The sequence below is a fragment of the Tenebrio molitor genome, chromosome 3, assembly GCF_963966145.1.
Source record: "Tenebrio molitor chromosome 3, icTenMoli1.1, whole genome shotgun sequence".
Classification (NCBI taxonomy): Eukaryota; Metazoa; Arthropoda; class Insecta; order Coleoptera; family Tenebrionidae; genus Tenebrio; species Tenebrio molitor.
Window position 1 is genome coordinate 23,651,238 of NC_091048.1, and position 23,911 is coordinate 23,675,148.

At 36.0% G+C, this 23,911-nt stretch overlaps 2 protein-coding genes and 1 long non-coding RNA gene across 5 annotated transcripts in view; all 3 read left to right on the top strand.

Annotated features, from left to right (window-relative positions):
* Elk (Eag-like K[+] channel) overlaps nucleotides 1-7,987 on the top strand; it is a 112,703-nt gene extending 104,716 nt beyond the window's left edge. For all 3 annotated transcript variants that reach the window (XM_069042984.1, XM_069042986.1, XM_069042985.1), the window contains exons 11-15: nucleotides 1,679-1,928; nucleotides 1,990-2,264; nucleotides 2,416-2,576; nucleotides 6,424-6,682; nucleotides 6,739-7,987. In XM_069042984.1, the coding sequence (XP_068899085.1) occupies nucleotides 1,679-1,928; nucleotides 1,990-2,264; nucleotides 2,416-2,576; nucleotides 6,424-6,682; nucleotides 6,739-7,317 (1,524 nt within the window). In that variant the 3' untranslated portion in view covers nucleotides 7,318-7,987. The remainder of the gene's footprint in view (nucleotides 1-1,678; nucleotides 1,929-1,989; nucleotides 2,265-2,415; nucleotides 2,577-6,423; nucleotides 6,683-6,738) is intronic.
* A 4,566-nt stretch (nucleotides 7,988-12,553) lies between these two features.
* On the top strand, nucleotides 12,554-14,617 carry ERp44 (Endoplasmic reticulum protein 44). The gene is made up of 5 exons (XM_069041183.1): nucleotides 12,554-12,734; nucleotides 12,952-13,027; nucleotides 13,074-13,436; nucleotides 13,559-13,948; nucleotides 14,000-14,617. The coding sequence occupies exons 1-5, from the start codon at nucleotides 12,678-12,680 to the stop codon at nucleotides 14,326-14,328; spliced, it is 1,215 nt and encodes a 404-aa protein (XP_068897284.1). The 5' UTR covers nucleotides 12,554-12,677; the 3' UTR covers nucleotides 14,329-14,617.
* Nucleotides 14,618-16,926: 2,309 nt separating this feature from the next.
* LOC138125732 (uncharacterized) lies at nucleotides 16,927-19,283 on the top strand. Its single transcript, XR_011157516.1, has 2 exons — nucleotides 16,927-17,150; nucleotides 17,391-19,283. It is a non-coding gene; the product is annotated as an uncharacterized lncRNA (long non-coding RNA).
* The last annotated feature ends 4,628 nt before the right edge of the window (nucleotides 19,284-23,911 follow it).

The following is a 23,911-nucleotide window of genomic DNA, read 5'->3' on the forward strand; positions in this document are numbered from 1 at the left end:
CGTTCACAATCGACTCTTCAAGGCCAACTTTGACCGGAAATTTAAATGAACACCCGTTACATTCAGTTACATGAAATAATTCCTAAATATATGGGTATAAAAGATATGAACAAATGTTTGCAAAATGTTATTTTGTTAACCGAAACCGCATTTGTCGAATTATGTTTAAATTGTAAGATAACAAAACGACGAACGTCTTTATTTCGAGATTTAAAGAAATATACTCGTACTGTCTGTTTTCAAGTGGAATTCTGTTGATCTCGATAATAAAGTAAAAGGAGATGGGGAAATTAAAATTTTAACCACGTTCATTATGTTTCTCAAAGGAAATGATCTCGACTCAAACTTCGCATGGAGATACCGCCTTGATTAAGCATTCCGCAAATTGTGTTCAATACAAACTTGTCTCTTTTACAATATGTACCGCGTCATTAAAATGAATGACAACACAATCAGTCGAGGAAAACTAAAAACGATTCTTAGATTGAATCATCCGATTTTATTGTCAACATAAGTGTCATCTGTCGTTTACAAAATATTTTTATCTAACTACGGCTGCTTCGATAATACCTTATAACGACATTCATTTAGTCATTTGAGTTGCGTAATGTAATTTATTACCACACTGGTTTCATTACGTAATAATTGTGCATAATTGTGACAGTTTATTTAGAAGTTCAGTCAAAATTTATGAGAATAAAACTTAGACTACATTGGACTGTATCACGACACCCTTATTAAATTTAATCACGACTCTAATTACCTTGGTGACGAATTCATCTCTTTCTGGCAGGTTATAATTGCATAAATCTATATCGTTTTATGTTTACTTTAATCACGACTCTAGTTAATAACGGCAACTTTAATAACGGTGCCGTGATATGGCCCACAGGCTTTTTTTAAATGACAAACAATTTGCTGCCCGAAATTCCATGCTCCCAATAGTACATTTGTCGAAGAATTGAGCAAATTGTTTCAATCTTGTTGCTTTGATTTTGAATGAAAGTGATTAAAACTGACATTTAACAATCATCAAAATATATTTTTGTAAATGTCAACTTTGACGTTTTTGCAAAAATTGATTTTTTTAATTATTTATTTTAATTATTAGCAGCCGTTGATAAAATGTTGTACATAACATGTGAACTATTACAGTAAATTCGTGTGATTACAGATGAATCGTCATCTGCAATCTTCACACTCGAGTCCTGTAATAATGCTTTTACCCCACTAATTATGTAAATAACTATTTTACGATTCGCTGTAATTTAATTGACAGCATAAAAATCTGCCAGATTTGTTTGAAATATTCGATCAGTGGAAAATTACCAAATTCGTGAAAACTTTCAGGTTGCCCCAGAATGGCCGAAGCCACTCAAAGAATTTTAATTGTGCTAATATCGTGTTCTCCTCTGCATAATCCGCTGTTGCCACGTTCTCTTATTCCTTGACCTCAATTAATTCTTCCCCGAACCTCACCCGTCTTTGCCACCTGAAAAACAACAAAGTTGTTTGCGTGAAACGATCTCCCTCATCTGCAAAGTCGACGATATCGTGAGGCGTAATTTATGCCGAAGAGAATTACAAAGGAGCGCGGTCGAAAATTCGTTTTCATTAAGCACCACCCGCCCCCTATGTTGGCATCGCCCCCATTAAACTTTGTGAAATTCTTCGGCAGACTTTGAAAGAATTCCCCGAAGAGTTGCGGGGCGACGTCTCCATGCATCTTCACAGGGAGATCCTGCAATTGCCGATTTTCGAAGAGGCCTCCCAAGGCTGTCTCAAGCTCCTCTCCTTGCATATCAGGAACAACTTCTGCGCGCCCGGCGAGTACTTAATCCACAAAGGGGACGCCCTCAGCTACATCTACTACATCTGCAACGGCTCCATGGAGGTGGTCCAGAACAGCATGGTCGTCGCCATTCTTGGTAAGGACAAAGCATGAGTGACACAGACGGTGACATCAACTTTGTTTGTTTTTTGGTGCAGGCAAGGGCGACCTGGTGGGCAGCGACATCAACCTGCACCTGCAGAACTCCTCCAACGGGCCTCCCGGGGGCGAGCCCGCCCGCATGGGTGCCAACAACGACATCATCATCAAGTCGAGCAGCGACGTCCGCGCCCTCACCTACTGCGATTTGAAGTGCATCTACATGCAGGGACTGGTAGACGTCCTCAGACTGTACCCGGAGTACCAGAAGCAGTTCGCCAACGACATCCAACACGACCTGACTTTCAACGTGAGGGAAGGATACGAGGCTGAGGTAAGGATAACGGGTCCTTAACAGGCTAGAACGCAAATATATTCGCCGTAAACTCCTTTGTCAATGTTGACTTGAGCAAACTCGCTGTGCAAACGTAGACGCGATGAACCGAAACAAGTTTTTTGTGTCTACTTGATGCGATTATTTGCAGCAAGAATCAGACGCCAATGGGATGCCGTCGTTGACTTTGCCCAGTATCAGTGAGGACGATGAGAACCTCCACGAGGAGGGGGAGACTTCGCCGTTGTCGCCGAACAGGTCTCCCTTGCACGCGGTGAGCAACAGCCCCCGGCATGCAAAGTACAATTTGAGGTGAGTCGTTGGTTTGTGGTGGTCAATAGTGGTGATAACGCATTCAATAAAAACAAACAATATAAGTTCGTGAAATTAAAAAAATAAATAATTTAGACCAAAAACGAGAAAAAGGAGAATTGAGAGGGATTATAAAGAACTGAAAGAAATTAAGAGAAATTATCGAAAATTGGATGAAAACTAGGAAACAGAAAAATTATGAAGAAATGAGAGACCAAACTAAGAAATATCCAGAGAAGCTAAGAAGAATTCAGAAAAACTAGGAGAATTTGAAAGAAATTATGAAGAAATTGGAGGAAGATAAGAGGAAATGGAATTGACAAATATGATGATGAAGTGAGAAAAATTATGGAAAATTTGAAGAAACTAAGAAAAATCTAGAGAAACTGAACTAAGAAGAATTAAGACAAACTAAAAATAATAAAGAAAAATAAAGAATAATTGGGGGAGAAGCTAAGAGGAATTTAAACGAACAAAAAAGAATTGAGCAAACCAGAGAAGAATTGAAATCTAAAAAAATACGCTGAATAAATTGAAAGAAATTAAAGAGAATTAAAGAAATGAAGAATTGAGGCAAATTATGACAGAATGAGAGAATTTCAAAAGCATTGAGAGAAATTGTGAAGGAATAAGAGAAATTGAAAAGTAATAGGTAAAGTATTCATAGAAAGTATGAAGAATTGGGAGAAATGATGAAGAAATGGGGCAAACAAAGAAAACTGAGAAAAAAATAAACATAACTGAGAAAAGCTAAAAAGAATTTAAAGAAGCTAAAAAGAATTTACAGAAATTAAGGAGAATTGAGAGAAACTAAGAAAAACTGAGAGAAACCAAAAGATCTGGAAGAAAGTAAAAAGAATTGAAAAAAAAAATTGCAGACAATTGGTGCAATTCTGTTTTAAAATTTACCAATATTGCTATATAACAATGTTGCAGTTGCTATGATATGAAGCTGTTGATTGGTTGGATCTGTGCAAAATCAATATTGTTCAATAACAATCTTGCTAAATTTTGAAACAGAATCGCACTAATTATGTATAATTGAAGGAAATTATGAAGAATTGAGAGAAACAAAAAAGGATTGAGAGAAATTATGAAAAAATAAAGGAAAAATTAAGAGAAGCTACAAAGAATTGAAAAAACAAAGATCTGAAATTTTTTTAAAAAATTATACAGAAATGGGTGAAATTATGAAAAATTAAAGAAACTTACGAAAAATTGAGACAAATTATGGAATAATGAGAGAATTTAAATAGCATTAAGAGAAACTATGAAGGAATGAGAGAAATTGAAAAGGATTAAGAGAAATTATGAAGAATTGAGCGAAATCATGAAGAAATGAGGGAGATTAAGAATAAGAGAAAAATTGAAAGAAGCTAAGAAGAATTTACAGAAATTAAGCAGAATTAAAAGAAACTAAGAATAATTAAGAGAAGTCAAGAGAACTAAAACAAATTAAAAAGAATTGAGAGAAATTATGAGGAATTGAGAGAAATTTTGAAGAAAGATGGGAAATTAAGAAAAATTGAGAGAAGCTAAGAAAAATTCAGAGAAAATAGGAGAATTAGAAAGAAATTATGGAGGATTGAGTGAACCCAAGAAGAACTGGAGGAAGATAAGAGGAAATGGAATTGACAAAAGATATAATGAAGAATTGAGAAAAAATATGGAAAATTTGAAGAAACTAAGAAAAATCTAGAGAAACTGAACTAAGAAGAATTGAGAGAAACTAAAAAGAATTGAGAAAAACAAAGAACAGTTGGGGGAGAATCTAAGAGGAATTTAAACGAACAAAAAAGAATTGAGCGAACCAGAGAAGAATTGAAAGAAATTATGGAGAATTGGAAGAAACTAAGAAAGAATTCAGAGAAACTAAGAAACATTGAGAGAAATAAGAAGACTAAGCTGAAAAAGATTAATGGAAATTAAGAAGAATTAAAGAAACAAATAATTGAGACAAATTATTGAAGAATGAAAGAATTTAAAAAGCATGGAGGAACAAGAGAAATTGAAAAACATTCGGAAGAGAAATTATAAAGAATTGAGAGAAGTGATGAATAAATGAGGTAAACTAAGAAAAACTGAGAGAAGATAAGAATTGAAATAAGCTAAAAAGAATTTACAGAGATTAAACAAAATTGAGAAAAACTAAGAAGAGCTGAGAGAAGCCAAGAGAACTGAAAGAAATTAAAAAGAATTGAAAAAAAAATACGAGAAATTATGTATAATTGAAGGAAATTATGAAGAATTGAGAGAAACTAAAAAGGATTGAGGGAAATTATAAGAAATTGAGAGAGATTATGAAATAATAAGGGAAATTTAACAAAAATTGAGGGAAGCTTAGAAGCATTGAAAGAAACTAAAAACTGAAAAAATTATGTATATGGAATTGGGAGAAATTGTGACGAATTAAAGAAACTTACGAAGAATTGAGACAAATTATGGAAAATTTGGAGAAACTAAGAAAAATTGAGAGAAACTGAACTAAGAAGAATTGATAGAAACAAAGAATAATTGGAGGAGAAACTAAGAGGAATTGAGCGAACCAGAGAAAAATTGAAAGAAACTATGGAGAATTAGAAGCAACTAAGAGAGAATTTAGAGAAACTGAGAAATTTTGACAGAAACTAAAAAGAATAAGCTGAAAAAAATTGAAAGAAATTAAGGAGAATTAAAGAAACAAAGAATTGAGACAAATAAGATCGAGAGAATTTAAAAAGCATTGAGAGAAATTATGAAGGAATAAGAAAAGTTGAAAAGAATTCAGACAAATTATGAAGAATTGAGCGAAATGATGAATAAATGAAGCAAACTAAGAATAACTGAAAGAAAATAAGAATAATTGAGGGAAGCTAAAAAGAATTAAAAGAAACTAAGAATAATTGAAAGAAACAACGATCTGAAAAAAATTATACATATTAAATTGGGAGAAATTATGAAGAATTAAAGCAACTTACAAAGAATTGAGACAGATATGGAAAATTTGGAGAAATTAAGAAAAATTGAGATAAACTGTACTAAGAAGAATTGAGAGAAACTAAAAAGAATTGAGAGAAAGAAAGAATAATTAGGGGAGAAGCTAAGAGGAATTTAAACGAATAAAAAACAACTGAGACAACCAGAGAAGAATTGAAAGAAATTATAAAGAATTTGGAGCAACTAAGAAAGAACTCAGAGAAACTAAGCAACATTTGGAGAAACTAAGAAGAATTTCGATAAGCTGCAAAAAATTGAATGACATTAAGAAGAATTAAAAGAAATTCTGAAGAATTGAAAGAAATTAAGGAGAATTAAAGAAACAAATTATGAAAGAATGAGAGAGTCTAAAAAGCATTGAAAGAAATTATGACAGAATAAGAGAAATTGGAAAGGATTCAGAGAAATTACGAAGAATTGAGCGAAATGATGAAGAAATGAGGCAAACTACGAAAATAAGAAAAATTGAGAGAAGCCAAGAGAACTAAAAGAAATTAAAAAGAATTGAGAAAAATTAGGAGAAATTATGAAGAATTGATAGAAACTAAAAAGGATTGAGGGAAATTATGAGAAATTGAGAAAAATTATGAAAAATTGAGAGAAATTAATAAGCAGTTAGAGAAATCATGAAGAAATAAGAGAAACTGAAATGAATTCAGATAAATGATTAAGTATTGACCGAAATTATGAAGAAATGAAGGAAATTAAGAAACATTGAGATAAATTATGGAGAATTTACAGAAATCCGTTTCTTAATCATGTTTTCCTATACAATAATCTTTTTGTTGTTGTTTTTCTTTTCATATCTCTTGTTTTGGTCGTCTCCTTCCCCTTCATTTTTTGCTCCTCATCCAGTAACTTGACGTTCCAGACTCCAAGAATTCCACGACAACGTCACCCGCAACCGCCCCCGACTGGGCGGCGTTGCCACCAACCATCTGGCAATGCTCCGCGAACGCGTGGAGCGGCAGAGGAGCGTGGTGATGCCTCACCACGCCAAAAGCAACAACTCCCTGGAAGACGTGAACTGCGACATGAAAAGCGACGTCGAAAACACCAGAAACAGCGTGGACCGTCTCGACACCCAAATCACGACCCTCCATCAGGACGTGGCCACCCTCAGCATGGAGGTTTTTACTTCGGCCCGGTCGCACTTCTAGCAAGTCTGAAGGTATCTCTGTTGCAGGTGCGCAACGCGATCCAGGCCTTGCAGGAGATGACGACGCCGTCGTCGTGCGGGGGATCGGTCCACTACTCGGTCCATTCCAACCCCAATCTCCACCACACCGGGTCCGGAAACGGGATCTTGGCCCGGAGCACGTCGCACCCACCGGAAATGTTCTACTGGGAGGAGTCGAGTTCGCCGCCGCCGCTCGCCTTCAGGCCTTTCCCGACCTTCGCCGACAAGGACACTCAGACCGACGACGAGTTGATCAGGAGGTACGTCACGCGGAATCCCAGGAAGGTGCTGGAGATGTTGGGTTTGGACGCCGAGAAAATACTCAGCAAGGCGAAGATCCGGAAGAGCTTCAGCATTCCGGACGACAGCGCACAGTTGAACGTCCAGAGTCGGAATTGCTTCAACAGTCAGCTGGAGGACGTCGCCGTGGATATCGACGATGAGACGGATGACGGCAAGGGGGAAGACTGTCCGTTCCTGTGGGACCACGATCCCGTAGATGCGAGGAATTTCCAGCTTTTCGAACCCATCACGCCGCAGAATTCCTTGCTCAAGTTCAACAAGTCCAATCATGCTGAGTCGTAATCGGGAAGTCCATCCTGTTCTAAGTATTGTGTCGGAAGACGGTGATATGTAAATAAGTACATAATCGTAGCTCTGCTCTAACTACTAATCTAGTAATGTAAGGTTACAAATATTTAACAACCGCCCCGAACAGCTGCTGCATCAGCAGCTGCCGCCAAAAGTTAGATCGGTAGTGTTAAGAGAAGACGTCAATTATCGATTAGGACATCAACCGTTAGATATTTTTTTAACAATCGGTGTGTTAAATGTTTGTAACGAAGCCGCACTTGCGAAACGTTTTTTTGTTTAAATAAATAATAAGAGCTTTGGTTTTTCCGGGACGTGGAGGAAATTCAAAATGTTAAGCAAGCATATCATGTGATCTACAAGGTAGTGCCTCTATTGTGATGAATCTCTTTCTTATCGATGAATCATTATCTAAAATTGTCGAAACAATCAGTCTATAAATTTGCTACGTGTTTTCAATGTTAACTCTAGCAACAGTTGTTGTTCTAAATTTTTTGTAAATAATTTATTGTTTGTAATTACGTGAAACATTCCATTTTGCAAATAATATCTCGTGATACAAGTTAAGAACTATATATTTGTATATTTTAGTAGTTTTAAGAGTAATTTATTATACACTTATCATTTCCTAAAAGCAAGTTCAATAAATTTTTTTATTTAAGAACGTGTGGATCTTCTTAATTCCTACAATTAATATCCTCTACAGGAATATTGATATTTGTTTGAATATAACTCTTCTTTCTTACTAATTTCCCGATAGGAACTAATTAGTTTCGAAGCGATAAACTAGTTTCCGCTCGGACTGGAAATTAATCGACAAAGATTTTCTAAAGTCAACAATGAACAAGATCTGTGTAAAAGATTTTAATTTCTGCAGAAGTAAAAAATGGACTGAAAAATAAATTTACAAAAGATTATTTCCTTCATGTGTTTAGCAACTAATTGCGTGACAAATATTGACCAATCAAAACGAGAAAACAAAAAATAACCTGATAAAATTTCTCTAAAATGCACTAAAATCTGATAAAAAATGTCGGTACCTGATTTTTTTTTTATTATTTTGCATAAACAGGATTGGAAATAATGCGTTTGGTGTCATTCTATTCAGGAAATAATCAGCCGTATACCCCTCGTGCAAAATTTTAATATCGGCAATTTTTTTGCTGATGAACTCAAACATCCATAAATTATTCGGTCAGAAGACCAATTATTATCGAATAAAAGCTCTCGACTTCGTCTCGTGCTCTTATTTGCTAATAATTGGTCTTCTGACCTCATTTATGGATGTTTTCGTTCATTAGCAAAAAAATTTCCGATAAAAAATTTTGCACTTGGGATGTAATATGTGATAAAAAAATTGTGTTGACATTGCAAGCCGCTTAAGAACTGAAAAAAAAACTACGGAAGATAATTTTAACAGAATAAGTTGTAACAAGTAAATTGTCCTAAAAACGGAATAGAGACAGAGATTACGAAATAGCGGAGAATGAACGAATTCATTTATGCAATGGATAAAAAGAAGAGAAAATAAAATTTAAAAAAGTATACTTCGTAGGTAGTTAGATAATGCAAGAATTCGGGGCACTTTTCCAGATTCCGCATTATTATCGGAAATTTTTGTATTGTAAACCAAAAATGTTATGTACCTATAATTATTATTAAAGAATAAAACAATTAAGTAAGTAACTACTTTATTAGCTGGAGATGTAGCGGTTCATCATTAATTAGTTCCTACAGCCACAAGCAACTGTTAATTAATTTGTTATAAATTAATGAATTAATTCGATCTCTTTTAACTTGATTAAAGTACTGAACAGAGAAGTGTTCTTCAAAAAGGAAATCCATTATAAATTAGAAATGCTACTAGGTAGGTACTGATAACTGAAAACTTTAAATTCAAAACCTCATTTTTAGTAATTTAACGAGTGTTCAAATAAATTTGTGTTCAATAAAGCAGCAAACGTAAGTCGTCTTTATAACTCATGAATTCTCATTTTGATCATACTTGCATTTTTGTTTTGGTAAATGACAAATCGTCCATTCTTTCGTTAGGTATACACTTCCAGTTTCACGAAATATTTGACAGCTGAGCTGATGAAGGTTAATAGAAAGCATAGCAAGCAGAATTACTTGCCCACAAGGTTACATAGTTTCCACAAATGAATGAAATAAAATGAGGTCATTTGTTTGAAGAAAGAAATGTTGATGCCAACGGACAGCAAAACAAAATCGTAGGAAGTTTAACTGCTAACGTTAAAAAGGTGTAAAACGTGCCAAACTTCCTTTATTATCCCTGTCAGAATTTATTTAAAATAATAAAATAAAGTGGGTTCCCCCTAATGATTGTCGTTTCTGTATAATGATGATTCAAAATAAAACCGTCTCATCACACTTGTATTTAACAACCGGCTTATAAAAAAATAATAACAATAAAACGTGCACCACTGCAGCAAAAAGTTATTTCATTCTCGATCAATCCGTTGTCCATCATTTGCAAACAATAAAACATAAACGAAAGTAGGTAGGTATTTACTTACTAAATTTACGTCACATTCGAATTATTTTTAGTCCATAAATTCTGATTTGTAGATATGATTGTTTACTATGCGCATGAAAGCGATAAAAATCTTGTTTGTGAATCAATTATCTCTACTCTCTATAATTAAAGAAAAATATTGTTCGAAAAGGAGTTCGTATAAGGTACCTATTATAAAATTATGAACGCACAAAGATTATTTTACTTGTAAATGTTCACGTGAATTATTTGTAATACTCGTAACGATGAATTTTGCTAGTCTATCGCAAGAAAAACATCGTGAACTATGTCTTGTTAAACTGTTTTAGGAGACAGCACACAAGTAAAGAAAAAAAATCATTTGCAAGCACCAATGAGTTTACATCAGTTTACAATATTTTCTTTTGATTTTATGTTTCTTTAAGTACCTACCTATTAAAAAATAGACACTTAAATTAAACAAGAGAAGAAATTTTGTTAGAAATTGAATTTCGTAAGAGCAACCCAAATGACTAAAACCACAAATACATATAAAACGCCTACCTTGAACTCATCAAAAGTGAAATCACGTACGTATACCTACGCTCTCCAACACGTAGCAGAAGCTTCATTTGACGTGATCCGTTCTTCCTTGTTACAACCGGTCGATGAGGTACTCTACCAGCTATCAATCAGTTCCAATCCAAACATTTTCAAATTTTTCATGACGAAAATTAATGTCATTTCAACAGTGATCGATGAACACAAACAAAATTCTAAACGGACAACTTCATGTGCACGAAAAGTGTCATTTGTCTTGAATTAAGTTTTCTCGCGACATTTAGAAAAGGCACAATTGTCTAAAATCACGCTTTATTCGCCACTATGTGCGTTAATTGAGTCTAATGAAACGATAAATCTGACCAACAAAATAACCAAAGACAATTTGTGTGTGGTGCTGCTGATAGCACTGTATAGTGTATAATTTGTATTTAGTTATAGACAAATTTCATCCAGGGTTATCGATACAAATTTCTTTATGTGTGTTGTGGATGTCTGGTAAGAGTCCTCTTAGTTCTGGAGAGATTAGACAGTTCTGAGCCGTTGATGCATTATTGCAAAACTGATTTTACTTTACTCTATCAACTTAGATAAGATCTGTGATAACTTGCTTTGTTATAGTTTTTTTTTAATAAGCAAGTTGGATGAAAAAGCATATTTTTATTTTAGCGAGATTATACTCTTACAAATTTTATTTGACAGCGAATTATCATATACCTTACACAATGAAAAACCTGTTGAATCTGCATTTACATTGTAAAGAGTTTTATTTAGATATTATAAATCTTATAAGTATATATTTTTTATTATACCTGAATCATAATCCCTGTTTTTGACACTAAAATGCGTGCGAAAAAGAGTCTTTTTAGAATCTGCGTCTCTAATAAGCCTATTATTGTATTCAATTTGGAGTCGTTTATGGCTATCTCTTAAAGCACTTGTAGTTTAATAGATCTCTAAGAAAATTTTTAACAATATTTCAGTGTATTATTGTCATTTACACCAAAAAACTTCCAATATTAATGTTCAAACTCTACATTTTAACATCTGTTGTAGATGTAGTTGCATCCGTTACTTTGAATTACCAATTAATACAAAATTCCCTAGAATTTGAAAATTTAAATTTTTAATTTAGAAATTAAAACAAGCGTGCAAATTCTAAAAAATAACATAAAAAACTCGTTTTATAAGAGCATTGGCGCACTCGTCCCATACAAAACTCCCCTACGGCTCGTTTTCTACACTTGGTACTCGTGCGCTAAATCAACCCTTATAAAACTCGTTCTTTAATATACTATTAAAACACTAAAGCTTTAAGGGTTGCTTAGGTAACAACAAATTCTAAATTCACCTACATTTTGAACAATGATAAATAGACATTTTACACAATTTATGATAGCAACGAAACAACAACAATTGACCATTTCTATATCAACGATTAATGACACAGATTACTTCGGAAAAGGTCTTTCAATTTACTTTTTTTGTTATAATTTTCAGATTGTAGTGCAGGTATAATAAAAAATAGCGTATGATACACGTTTGTAAGAGCGTTTAAAGCACTTGTGACGTTAAAAGCACTCCGCTTCGTGCTCTTAAACTCGTCGCGCGTGCTTTAAAGGCTTCCTTATAAAGTTGTATCATAATATACCTACCATTGTGTATCCAAAAAAAAGAACGTTACACACCAGTGGAACTGTGTGTAAATAATTCCTTATACCCTCTATTTTTATTGCCCCTTTGTTGTGCAGTGCCGGCTCAAGGAAAATATTACTCAGGTAAATATTTCTTCTGTGATCTGACACTCACTTTCTTATTATTTATGGTAGTTATAAGACAGTTTCCTCTACTATTGTAAGATGATTTACAATTTAAGTCAAAATTGACTATTTCTTGATGACAACTTTACCTAGTAGATATTAAAGATTAGGTATAACTCAAGTCATACTTTATTTTAGTCTATTATTATTTATCAGGTTTGTTCGCTTGTTATACAATGTACGCTTTTATGCATATTTCGTGTAAATGAAAGCTGTTTTATCGCAAATTAAGTATTATTTTTATAATAAATTGTTATAAAAATTCTTCCTGAAACTAGGCAGCCCTTTATACATCTCAAATGTATAATTAAACGCCCAGAGATGGCGCCATAAATGACAACCGCACCATAGACCATAGCCGATTAGCCGTCACCTATTTGTCAAAATTCGATTGGGTGACGTCTCGGATGGCCGCTAGTTTACGGTGGATTTGTTTGTAAAGCCTCAGTTAAAGTTTTCCCACACAGTAGTTTAAAAAAATGTATACCCTAAGGACTGCAAGTAATTTTAAAATCACATTTTTTACATGCCTAATGGTAAGTCACTTCCAACAAATTTTCGCCTTTTCTTGCCACGAAACCTATCGAATTGCGGTTTTTCACGTGATAAACACACAATTTCCGCTTGTTCAAACCCAAATCGGTCTCGCTTCTTCGACCGGTTCGCTCACCGGAACGCGGCCGGCGTTTCTCAAACCACATATCTCATAACCTAATTTGGTAGCGCGACCCCATCAAAAAATTGTTATTTCAGCTAGTCTACGTTTTCTACAATCCGACGGACAGTGGGGCGGTGCAACTGACGCAAGACAACCTGGACATGACCCTAGGTAATTTACATTTGACGTGGTGAACCCGCTTGACCGTTGTTTGTAGCCTCCAATGAACTAGTGTTCATCAATTTCTACGCCGAGTGGTGCAGGTTTAGTAACATATTGATGCCGATTTTCGACGAGGCCGCCGACAAGATCGCACTAGAGTTTCCCGAAGCTGGGAAAGTGGTCATGGGTAAGGTGGACTGCGACAAAGAGGGCTCTGTCGCCACCAGATTCCACATCACGAAATACCCCACGCTGAAGGTCATCAGGAACGGCCAACCCGCCAAGCGCGAGTACCGCGGGGAGCGCTCGCACGAGGCGTTCCTCAAGTTCGTCAAAAAACAACTGGAAGACCCCATCAAAGAGTTCAAGAATCTGAGAGAGCTCTCGGATCTTGAGTCTGACAAGAGAGTTGTTATTGGTAGGACACTTGCATTATTTATCGCGAAACAATTATGCGCGTGATAATACTCAAGGTTTTGTTGTGCATATCAGCACTTGGACACAATCTGCTTGTCACATCTTTACAAACATATCTTTTAGGGTATTTTGATCGACGGGATCAGCCCGAGTACAACATATTCAGGCGGGTGGCGACCAACGTCAAGGACGATTGTCTGTTTTACGTCGGGTTTGATGAGGCGTCCCGTACCATGCACCCAGCGGGACAACCCATAATCGTGTTTCGACCGGACCGGGAGCGTTCCAACGACCTGGATGAGACCTACACCGGCAGCTTGAAGAATTTCGACGAACTGCACATTTGGGTGTCAGAAAAGTGCGTACCTCTAGTACGCGAAATCACCTTTGAGAACGCTGAAGAGCTAACAGAAGAGGGACTGCCGTTCCTGATCCTGTTCCACTCGCCGGACGATAAGGAGAGCATCAAGAGGTTTACCGAGATTGTGCAAACCGATTTACTATCGGAAAAACGTAATAATTGATCGCGCTTATCGGTGACTCTCTGATTTTTCGTGTTTCCAGAAAGCATAAACTTTTTGACAGCGGACGGTAAAAAATTCGCCCACCCTCTGCACCACCTGGGGAAGAACGAAAAGGACTTGCCTCTCATCGCCATCGATAGTTTTAGGCACATGTACCTTTTCCCCGACTACAAGGACATGGAGGTCCCCGGGAAGCTCAAACAGTTCATTCAGGACCTCTACTCGGGGAAACTGCACAGGGAGTTTCACTACGGGCCCGACAGCGACGACGCCAGCTCGCAGAAGGCACCGACACTTCCGCCTGAGAGTACATTCAAAAAACTAGCACCGTCTAAGAATAGATATACTCTCCTTAAAGATGAATTATAAGTTATTGTTAATTTTTGTAAATAAATTATTTTTAAATTGACTTACTAAAATCGTTTCCAGTTATCCAGTTGGATCGTTACTGGTCTTGCAGCAAATTTTACTTTTAGCGAAATCTTCCACGTCAGTACTGTAGGTAAATTTGTTAACGAGTGCTAAATATCTTAAGTAAAGTTTTGTGATATATTCTGTGAATATATCTGTAGTTAAATTTAATTGAACGTACTTTTTTAAGAACTGTATGTACATATTTTTATTGAGTATTATTTTTTGGAATAAATTGTCACTTTAATTCTTATTTTTATCTCCCAGTTTCATTGATTAATACGAAACTGACGTGCTGACGTTGCTCGCAAGTCACTTGTCATGTTTATAAAACAAAAGAAGCGGTACAGCTCCATCTGATGGACTGGTGAACAGACTGTGCCGAAGACTCGACGACCAGATTCTTTACAAACTTTTATTTCTTCATTAGATTAAATAAGAATGTAATTAAGAGCAACAAATTCGGAGATGTGACGGAAGTGGAGCCGCTCTTGTTGCAACCGCTGTCTCTGCAGCAAAGAATGCAAAAGTACTCTTCTCGGCTCCTATCGCAGTTGCCGAAGCCCAGTCCCTTGTTTACCATGTCGTCGTCGAAGCCACAAGGTCCCAAGCCGCACTCTCTCTTTATGGAGAATCCATTTTCGTCTGAAAACAATAACAATACGTTGTACGATTGCGTGATTAATATTTTTTCCAGTTACCGTTTTTGGAGATATGTGTGACACATCTGTCGGAGACTGACGGGCAGGGTAACAGTTCATGGGGGTCACACTCAGTATTTGTATTTCTGGTACACTGATAACATGTCAGGTTGGTCGATTCGCCTGAAAATGTTTTCTAAAATTAAAAAGGGGTGAAAGAGTGTAGAAAATAGACTGGGAAGGAAAAGTGTAGGGAATTGAAAATGAGAAGGTATGTGGGGCAGTGATGTTGAAGAAAAATTGAGAGAAATCGCAAATGATGCAGTGAAAAGGATAGAAAGTTTGCGGAACATAAAACGTAAAGTGTGAAAAAATACCTACTGCACGCGAGACTTGAAAAAAAAAATGAAGGGAGAAGGTGAAAAGGAGAAAGATCTTTCGCGTGGGGAATAATTTACATCGTCAACGACGTCGGATGATGTCATCAGCCGAGGCAGCAGGACGTTTTGGTCAATGTTTAGAATTTAGTTTTTTGTTCGACACTGTCAGAATTTGAGAATTTTCTTCTGTGTGAACGGATTTTGATAAGTGTCACAACTTGTCAAAACGAAACGTCAAGCTAATTTTAAAGATTTTAAGCGATTTGGAGCCTTTAGGGGGCTCATCGAATAAAAAAACGCTGTATTCAACTCGTTCGTGTGTCAGTTGGGCTTTTTTGGCCCATTCGTGCCGAAAAACCCAATTTACACAAGAACTCGTCAAATAATAGTTATTTATTATACCAGTTTTATAAGACACCATTTTGTCGCACGCGTTTTTTAAAGCACGAGGAGCGCAGCGACGAGTGCTATAAAGCAAACAACTGCGACAAAATGGCTTATAAAGCCTTAAATTAAAAATAAATTCAAAACATAATGCTCGGAAAATAATATTTGACAAATATAAGGGTTGGTAACGCTGGTAAATAGACGAACAATTTCTTCTTGCACCGTTTTGGCTCAAAGCGAATATAAGAAACGTCATGATATATTCGCAAAAATTATACACATGAATTTAGCAGTTAAATTCAACTTATTAAAGGATACACAACCACATTATATTTATAAACCAGGCTAAGCGCCTTGGCTACGCAATAACACTCATACTCGCAAAATATCATTTTCTGGACTAGTAATCCAAATAACTAGGTATATGTAGTGTTTGTGTATTTTAGTGGGTGGTCTGTGCTCTCTACTCTCGACTCTTGAATCGAACGGTTGTGGTTTTTTTTTGGCCCTGTTAGTTTCTTTAACCGAGTGTTAGTCTTCAGTTTGTAAAATTTCTTCAGGTAGTCATTTTGTTTGTGTTTATTTATTACGCCACGAATCGCACATATCAGACACGTGCGACGTTCGCGAAGTGCGCAGTTCAATAGAGGTAGGACCGTTTAAATTACATACCATACATTTGTCACAGGTTTGTTCTGTTTATGATAAGGTATTTGTGGGGAGCGTGAAAAACTTGTGCGTCCGGTAACACGTGATCGGGGCCGCGTGGGCGCAATTAACTGGGGTCCATTTCACGAAGGGCCATCCATTTGCCACAAAAAAAAACCGTGAGCACATGTTTGGCCGGAAGTAGGTTGTCGACGCGGGGCAAATAACAACAATTGTGGAAATAAGCGAGGCGAGCCTAAGGGACCCAACTGGAGTTGCCGTCGCTGTTATCTCGGGGCTTCGCCATGATGGAATTTCCGGGAGAGTGTCGTCCTCAACCACGGGTGATATTAGGGGGTCGTCGCGGGAACGGTTAGCGATTATTGGGGAAGAGAAATAAGTGAGACGAGCCGGCACACAGTGGGAAAAATTACCGAAAAGCTGACCAAAAGTCGAAAAAATCAAAATAATAAAATAAATATTGAAAATTGAGAAATAGTAGGGGAGAGAGGGGTAAAATGATCCTATCAGGTGAAATGATCCCTCTCAATGACGACAGAATGGTTAGCGCAATCTAGCGGAAATTGATTACAACATCACTTACAGATGCAGTTGCAGTCAGGGCACCCAGTATTGTTCCAAAGCTAGCACGCATAGCGTCAGCAGAGTGAAGTATTTATTTTTTGTGACATTGATATAAGGCCAACCGGCTTTTGTTACCATTGTAAGTACACTTACTGCGACGTAGTTGTAAAATTGCATTCATTTGTGATTAGAGCATTTTGTAAACTTTCGATATACTGCAATATCATCACATTTTTTCGCAAATTTAACCTAAAAAAAAATAAGTAAATGTGAGACATGCGGTGTGGGGTAAAATGATCCTGCATAGTAGGGTGTAAAATGATCCCGGGGATCATTTTACCCTCCTCAACGATTTCTAAGTAAATAAGTTTTGTTTCAGTCTACACAATGCCTCGTACGTATATACGAAAGACCACAAGGCAAAATTGGTCAGAGCGGAGCATGGAAAGTGCAATTAACGCAGTCAAGAACCAAGGAATGCCAATAAAAACCGCTAGCAGAAATTTTGGAGTTCCTGTAATGTCCTTAAAACGTCGAGTGAGGAGTAGGAATGTTATTACTAACACTCACAAAAAAATATTGGGCAGCAGAAAGACAGTCTTCTCTGCTGAACAGGAAGAAGAATTGGTAAATTACATTTTGGACATGGAAGTGAGAATGTATGGTTTAACTACCCATGATGTTCGAAGTTTAGCATATCAACTTGCTGAACGAAATGGTATTGCTAATCACCCATTTTCACTTGAAAATAAAATTGCTGGTCGAGACTGGTTATTTGGTTTCCAAAAGAGACATCCTGGATTATCACTGCGTGTCCCAGAAGCAACATCGGTTGCTCGAGCAAAAGCTTTTAATAAACCGGTTGTTTCAAAATTCTTTGATTTATTAAAAGCTGAATACCAAAAGCACAACTATCCAGCTCATAGAATATACAATGTGGACGAAACTTCATTGTCCACCGTTCCCGGACGCAATTCGAAAACTTTTGCAAAAAAAGGTCGCAAGCAAGTTGGCCGTGTTACTTCCGCAGAACGTGGACAATCATCAACTGCAGTGATATGTATGTCAGCTGGTGGCATGTTTCTTCCACCAATGATTATTTTTAGTAGAAAGAGAATGAAACCTGAATTAAAAGATGGAGCTCCTCCAGGTACCATCTTTGCATGCAATGAATCTGGCTGGATGAAAGAAGAAGTGTTTTCCTTATGGTTTGAACATTTTTTGTCTTTTGCAAAACCTTCGCCAGAAGATCCAGTTCTTCTAATTTTAGATGGGCATCTGTCCCATACAAAAAATTTAAATGTCATCGTTAAAGCAAAGGACAATTTTGTTTCTATCTTATGTTTACCTCCACACTGTACGCACAAGCTCCAGCCACTAGATGTAGGAATTATGTTTCCACTTAGTACAGCTGTAGATCATGCACTTGAAAGATGGCTAAACAACAACCCTGGCAGGACTATAACAACCTTTCAAATAAGTAAAATTTTTTGTGAGGGATATCTAAAGGCTTGCACTCCAGCCAATGCGATTAATGCATTTAAAAAAACAGGGATTGTGCCTTACAACAGTGGTATTTTTAATGATTTAGATTTTATAGCGGCTGAAACCACGGATGAAAAAGAAACAACTGAGATTGAGTTATCTGAAAATGTTGAAGCAAATGCCACTGATTTAGGTGAAGCCAGTACAAGTAACACTAGTCCAAATAAGACTGAGGATGTTGAAATTGATAAGACTCACGATACGTCGTTTACCAAAGCCGGTCCTATCACACTTAGGCCCTTACCTAAAATAAGTGGACCCCGAGCACAGAGGAAAAGGAAATCTGTAGGTACCGTATTGTTAACCAGTACGCCTTACAAAGATAATTTAACAGAAGAAAAAAAACAAAAAGCTGCTAAGGAAGAAACAAGAAAAAACAAGAAAGGAAAATGCAACCCAAAAAAATCAAAAAAAGGGCCTCCCAAAAAGCTTGCAGAAAGTAGCAGCGAAGAATCAGAACAGGAAAATGGTGCACTCTGTATTTATTGTTCTGAACCCTATGGAAATTCTATCGAAGGCGAAGGGTGGATACAATGCTCACGGTGTCGTCAATGGGCTCATGACGCTTGTGCAGGAATAGATGAAAACGCCTGGGATGACTTCATCTGCGACCTTTGTCTAACAAATTCATCTCATAATGCTAATTCATCCAAACGCCTATTAAAATTTTGAAGATTTGGTATTTTTTTAACTTTTGTTCATCCAATATAACTTTTTTGTGCATTTATTAGTGTGGGATCATTTTACCCAAACCTGTGTACAAAATGATCCTTTTGCAACTACCCAATTATTTATACATATATATAAATTCAGAAGCTTGAAGGCGCCAATAAAAATATTTTTGAGTAGCTAAATGATGGATAAAAGCGATGTATATAGTTACGCACAAATTCACTCAACACGTTAAGAAAAATCAATTTTTCTTTCTTAGAGGGATTATTTTACCCCTCTCTCCCCTAGTTTTCGAGATCACTGATGACGAATTTGTTCTTAGTTTTTCCAAAAACAAAATGACGGATCCAAAATGGCGATTCGAAATATTACCAAGTTTATCAATTTTAATGGAATTTAGTAATGGGGCTGTTTTTAGGTCACTGATTACAAATTTGGTATTAGTCTTTCCAAAAAAAAAAAAAGATGGCGGATCCAAAATGGTGATTATAATATAACGTTCAGAGTTTCAGTTAAACTTGGTTTAGAGAGCCTGCAAAATTGCAATCTTGTGAAATAAACAGCTTTGTTGCCGTCCACAACCGTAGCAAAGAAATTTTGATTATGAAAAAAATACTTACATGATCAAATGCATCTGTAAACATTTTCGGTTTTTGCACTTCATCACAATTTCCGAAGAAAAATTAAAAAAAAAAGAAAAAGCGCAGGTGGGCGCAGCTAATTTTTGCATAATATTGTACAGGAAGGTTTAATAAACAAGATAGGAGTATAAGAGAGTGGGCATATGTGGTATTTTTTTGTATGTCACTTTTAATTTAAGATTTTTGAATGAGATTTGCGAAAAATACAGCTACATTTATTACAGTAATAATTACAGGTTTGCAATTAATAAATATTTTGTGGTACAGCCGATGGACAAATAAAACTGAAACAAAAATGACAATCACATAAGTCAAAATTTACAAATTTGCATCGTTTAATTACGGCTTTATCACAAATAGGTTAACTTTGGCATGACATATTACATAGACACTGACAAATATATTGACAATTCAATAGTCTGATTTACATAGATTAAATTTTAAGTGTCCCAGTTTTATTTGTCCATCGACCGTACATTTCATTCTACATTCGTTGGGGAAGATGATCCATTTTGTTGCACTTTGTTAACGTAATTAACAGCATGTGTGACGCTCAGAAACACGGAACATTTATTCGTTTCAATGCTCACTTTTTACGCGATGCGACCAAGGTAGGGGACAACTGTGACGGTTTATTTTATACCTACCAGAGGTCCTCTAGGAATAGTTTATGTGCGAAAAAGTCCCTAATTTAGACTTCGATTTTTCGACTTTTGGCCAGCTTTCTGGTATTATTTCCCACTATGCGGCGGTACCGTCTGGGGTTGCCGTCACTGTTATCTCGGGGCTTCTCCATGACGTAATATCCGGAAGAGTGTCGTTCTCAACCAATTTGGGGAGCTAGGCTGGGTGACGTAGGGATTTGGAGTGAATGTGGCGGGAGTTTAGAAGTAAGAGATCGGGGGGCGACACAGGCGCGGATCCAGCCTTCAAATTAGGTTGTGGTCACAGCTGATCACAGGCACCTATAGGTAGGGTAACCTATCTAAAGTCTATTCAAAAATCAAAAAACCACCAACGTCGCAGTTTCCTCGATAATTACTATTGGCAACGCTGTTCAGTGTAAAATTTGGTGAGAATTGTAATTTTGAGGTTAAGTGTTTATTAAATGTCTTGTTTTTCTGGGCATGTATAAGTAAAAATAATAAGAATCAATAAATAAATGAAACCTGCTGCTAATAAAACAATACGAAAGAAATTCAAAGTAATTGAATTTTATTTTGAATCAAATAAATGTCATAATTTATAGTTACCAACACAGTATGAAAAAATATCTACCTAGGGTTTTTTAAATTTTACCAATCTAAAGCAACAGGTGGTGGTTTTTTGATTTTTGAATGGACTTTACCTGTACATACCTAAACCGCAGAACTTTACCTTTACAGTCAGGCGGCAAATGAATTAATAATAGTAAATAAATATACAGGTTGTCTCAAAATTCGCGAAATCCGAATTCAGTGCGTTGTAAGGGATCACTTCTGTAGTCCAAATATGGAAATAAAAAAAAATCGGGACTCCCCCATAAAGATACATTGGTCTGAAGGTGCACTCTTTGAACTGCGTGTTCAGTGTTTATTGTTATTTATGGTGTAGATGATTGTGGAAAATAATAACGTAACGGTACATAATACACTATTACATTAAAACAAAACTATACTGGGTGCCCCAAAATTCGCGGAACAACGTAGTAGTATGTTGTTAAGTAGTCATTAAGATATCAGGTAAAAATGTTTAAAAAAATCAATCGTCTTTTTTGTAGAAGATGTGGACCTATTCGTTACAATAAATGTGGCAACATTTAAAAACATTCTATGCATCCCAATAGTCTGCAAATATTTAATTTTTTTGTATCCATGGAAATGAGAGGGAAAAATCAAAGCCATGTTGCCGTACACTATTTGAGATAAAACGAACATAAAATTACTACTCGGAAATGCTGGAAATAATGAAGAAAATAATTGCAAACCTGATCACAATCGTTCAGAATTATTAGGCCACTGGCTAGTAAAAGACAAATAGTCAAAATCTGTTTTAATATTTAAAATAAATGAGATCAAAGCTGCACCTTTTGAGCCCCCATATCTTCAAATCTAAGAGGTATATAATTTTTTTATTATTTTTCTCATCATTTTCTAACATGAGTTGACATTGCCTCATTGAGTTGTTCCGCGAATTTTGGGGCACCCAGTATAAAAGAAAGAAGATTAGAACTTAATAATAATTATCTCAACTCTCTAAAGACAACATTAAGAAGCATGACAATCTAATAAAAGATAAAAGAAATATATTTATATAGTTATTTACTTTTTTTTTAATCCGCGACATAATCCGTTTTATTTCAATGAGAAAACTTAAGACATTACATTAACTACTATATTTATTTAAATTACGAATTCGATTTTTCTTTTCTTTTTCGCAAATACGAGTACATATATCTATGATCTCATCAATGTCATAGATTGAAACATTAAAGTATATTCGAGATTAATTGTGTGGACGTTTTTGCAAAATGTTGGATAGATTATGAAAATTTTTTGAGTGATTTTTCGGTAGATTTTATGCGAATTCGGTAGATCTACCAAAAATTCGGTAGATCTGGGAACGCTGCGACTGTTCTTTTATCTCTTACATTTTCAAAGCTGTTTTAAAAACGCATGTTTCTAGTTTTACGCTGAAAAGAGAAGCCGGAAACGCCCAGATAATAAATCTACCCCCTAATGATGATAGTACAATACAGCACAAGTGTCTGCTGATAGGTTGTGACGGGCTTCGTTGGTGTTCTCCCAAGGACCCGGTGTTTCCGAAGAAAATTATTTGATTGAGACGTAAAAACGGACCGGGTAAAATAAGAATTTACTCGATTTGACGATTGTCGACCGTCCAAAAGGGTTATGGTCATGACCATTCTGACCATATGGGTGTATCCGCCACTGGGGCGACAACTAGAATAACGTTCGGGGGAGGTGCCGGGTGTTATCGGGGAATACGAGGGCTGTGAGAGAGAGAGAGAGAGAGAGAGAGAGAGAGAGAGAGAGAGAGAGAGAGAGAGAGAGAGCGTAGTATTCAGTTAGGGCCTTAATTATTGTAAATTTGAGTTTTGTTTATTCATTCTTATGTCATGTTGTATAAAATTTAACAATTAGAAAAAATTATGGTGTGCCATCGTTTGTGGATGAGTTTTGGAGGTTTTACTCATCCCATTTACAGTGGTTGTTATTATTTTCACGTTTTAGTCTCTCGATGTCGTGTTGTTCATTTATTTATTGTATTTGTTGTGTTTTGTTCGATCTCATGGCTAGTGTAGGTACCTACATAAATTGTGTTGTTATGTATTTGTTTGTCTGTTTTACATCAAACACCGCTGTAAATGAAAACGAGAACGTATTTATTCGTATATTTGCAAATTAAATACAGGAGTCCTTCCACCGATTTATGTACATACTTATTTTTATTTCGAAGTTTGTCCACTCTGCAGGTCCGCCATTTGCAATTTCGAGGTAGTCTTCCGCCATTTTGTATAAAACACACAACGTACGGGTTTCCTAGGGTTTTTACCGTTTCTATGACGATCACGACTTGGCCATTTGTTCATTTTCGCGGGTTTTATTTGATTTTTCAATTTGCGCGGAACTGGCGATACTTGGGTTTACATTACAAGGTTTTGTTAGAAAATAATTATGTGACCCAATATCCGAGAATTTTTACTATTACACGTAAATTGCCTATGTAGGTATATACCAAAATCCATTCTACACCCGTGTATATTATAATAATCATATTGCACTGTATTCATTAGACGTATTTTTCTAAAGTATGAATTTTCTTCAGAACAAGAGGGTTGCTCCAATGATAGCACGTATTGTGTCCACTTTAATCTGCGATTTTTCGTTACCCCAAATGTAATTTATTTCGGAAAATACCGTTTCAACAAAAGCATTGCTTCCTGGGAGGCATTTCTTAGGACCAATAACTTTCTTCATATTGGCTTCGATGTTACTATTTTTATTACAATACTTATGTGTCATTCATTAATATTTTATGA

Coding starts and splice junctions, on each gene's coding strand:
- ERp44 (XM_069041183.1), top strand. CDS start 12,678: ATGTATACCCTAAGGACTGCAAGTAATTTTAAAATCACATTTTTTACA. Junction 12,735..12,951: donor CATTTTTTACATGCCTAATG/GTAAGTCACTTC, acceptor TTGTTATTTCAG/CTAGTCTACGTTTTCTACAA. Junction 13,437..13,558: donor TGACAAGAGAGTTGTTATTG/GTAGGACACTTG, acceptor CATATCTTTTAG/GGTATTTTGATCGACGGGAT.